The sequence below is a fragment of the Myotis brandtii genome, unplaced genomic scaffold (assembly GCF_000412655.1).
Source record: "Myotis brandtii unplaced genomic scaffold, ASM41265v1 scaffold537, whole genome shotgun sequence".
Taxonomy (NCBI): domain Eukaryota; kingdom Metazoa; phylum Chordata; class Mammalia; order Chiroptera; family Vespertilionidae; genus Myotis; species Myotis brandtii.
Window position 1 is genome coordinate 201,101 of NW_005369971.1, and position 2,048 is coordinate 203,148.

Below are 2,048 nucleotides of genomic sequence, written 5' to 3' on the forward strand. Positions count from 1 at the left end.
CTCCATGATTCCCAAGAGGCCCCTGTGTCCTGGAGGCCCCGTCAGCCTTCCACGTCTTTCCCCAGTGGCCACCCAGGGCCACCAGCACGTCACCCAAACCCAATCCAGCCGAACATGCCAATGCTGGTGGGTGCCCCAGCTACAGCCCCCAGGTGCCAGCAGGCTCTGCACCCCCCAGGCGGGCGCCACAACAGCAGCTGCGGGCAGAGGGGCTGCAGTGCTGAGGTCGGAGAACTCTGCTGTTGCCCGGGAGCTGCCGGCAGCACCGCGAGCTTCCGTCCGCGCTCAGAGGGGCCAAGGCGGTGTCCCCGGGCAGAATGCCCAGGGCCAGGGCCCACCTGAGGGCAGGGAGGACTGGGTGGGCCCACAGGTAAGAAACGGAGGCCTGGCCGCTCCCAGCCTCCGTGCTCCCAGGTGCCGGGGACTTACCAGCTCCGCTTGTTGTCGAAAAAGAGGACGAGGAACAGCCGCTCGTCCGCCTTGGTCTGCATGTGCTCGCCGATCTTCAGCACGTCCAGCGGCGGGGCCGGGATGGTGACCCCGTTGTGGTGCCCTGGCACGCGCGGCATCTTAGGGTCGATGATCTGCCGGGGGGACACGGGGGTCACACCGAGCACACACCACCTTCAGGGGCTCGAGCGCGGAGGCCGCGGCGTCCGTTGAGATCCACATGCTGCTCTGACCCACTTCTAGAGAGAGAAGGAGCGAGGGGTGAGCCCCCAGGCACCCAGCAGGGTGCACGCCGACCCCGAGCAGAGACACCCCCCGGAACGGTGGGCACAGGGCACCCGCCCTGGCTGAGCGTGTCTGAGGCCCCGGCACCAACACTGTTACCCGCAGTCTAGGCCGGGGTTTCCACGCACCCCAACCCTACTTGAGGGCTCCGACCTCCAGGCTCCCAACATCTCTCCCTCCTGAGCCCCCACCTCCGCCCTTGTGTCCACCTCCCGGGAGGTCCCAGGGCACCTCTGGAACCAACACCCTAAGTTCAAAACCACAGCCCTGGCTCCCTCCCCATCCCTCCTCACACCCTCAACCAGCAGGGAGCCTTGTCTGACCCTCAGAACCTCCCTGGAGTCCACACCCACATCCTGGTGCCCAAGGTCCCGCTAGTCCCCAGCCCCCTCTCCACGCAGCCCAGGGCTGACTGGCTGCTCTGCTCAGACCCCTCCTGGCTGGGCCACTCATCTCCACCCACATTTCCAATGCAGTCTCCATCCCAACACAGCTCACTGCTCCCACCTGACCCCGAGCCTCCTCTACATACTGAAAGCTGGGGGACCCCCACCCCGCCCCGTAGTCTCACAATTGGCTGCAGATCACACATGAGCCTAAACAAAGCCTGTCAGCCTCACAGGGTCTGACAGGAACCACTTGGGGCCGAGCACCCACACAAGGCGACACGCAGGACAAACGCATCGCTTCCCCCCGCCGCCCGCAGGCCTGTCTGTGGCTCAGCACCCGCCTTCCGGGAGAGGCCAGGGTGCAGAAGTCCCCCCTGAGGCGGGAGGCAGTGTCCACGGGGCACACCCAACGTGCTGCCTTTACTCCTGGCCAGAGGGACGCACAAAGGGGCCTGGGCTGCACTCACCGGCTGCGATCCTGGCTGCCTTGGCGTAGTTTCCGTTCTCGATGCAGGAGATCAGCTCGCTGCGGTCCTCCAGCGTGTGCCTGCGCACCAGGGCAGGCTTGCCGCGGCCACACTTGGGGGCGCTGAAACTGCGGGGAGCGCAGGCTGGTCAGGTGGCGCCGAAACCCTCACACACACGCCCCCCCCCCCCAAAACGGGGCCCAGCAGCAGGGACTGCAGCCCAGATACAAAGTGGCCCCTGCAGGGCAAGCGGCAGGGCTGCGCTCACCACCATCCCGTTACAGGCAAGACTTTGTAAGGAAAAGTATGAATAACTCCCCATTAAGACCTGATGCTCATGCATCTGTCATTCCCGCTTCTCGGGTTCAGGCCCACAGAACAGGTCCCATGTAACTGGGGAACCCCGTCGCCCACCTGGCATCGCAGAGCGGGCTGCTGCTGGAGGCGATGCTGGACT

At 65.6% G+C, this 2,048-nt stretch overlaps 1 protein-coding gene across 1 annotated transcript in view; it reads right to left on the reverse strand.

Moving 5' to 3' along the window:
- Positions 1–2,048, reverse strand: part of BRD1 (bromodomain containing 1) — a 35,127-nt gene that overhangs the window by 672 nt on the left and 32,407 nt on the right. The window contains 4 exon segments of the mRNA XM_014549192.1: positions 430–603; positions 605–689; positions 1,592–1,719; positions 2,006–2,048. The exon segment at positions 2,006–2,048 is cut by the window's right edge and continues 31 nt beyond it. Of these exon segments, the coding sequence (XP_014404678.1) occupies positions 430–603; positions 605–689; positions 1,592–1,719; positions 2,006–2,048 (430 nt within the window).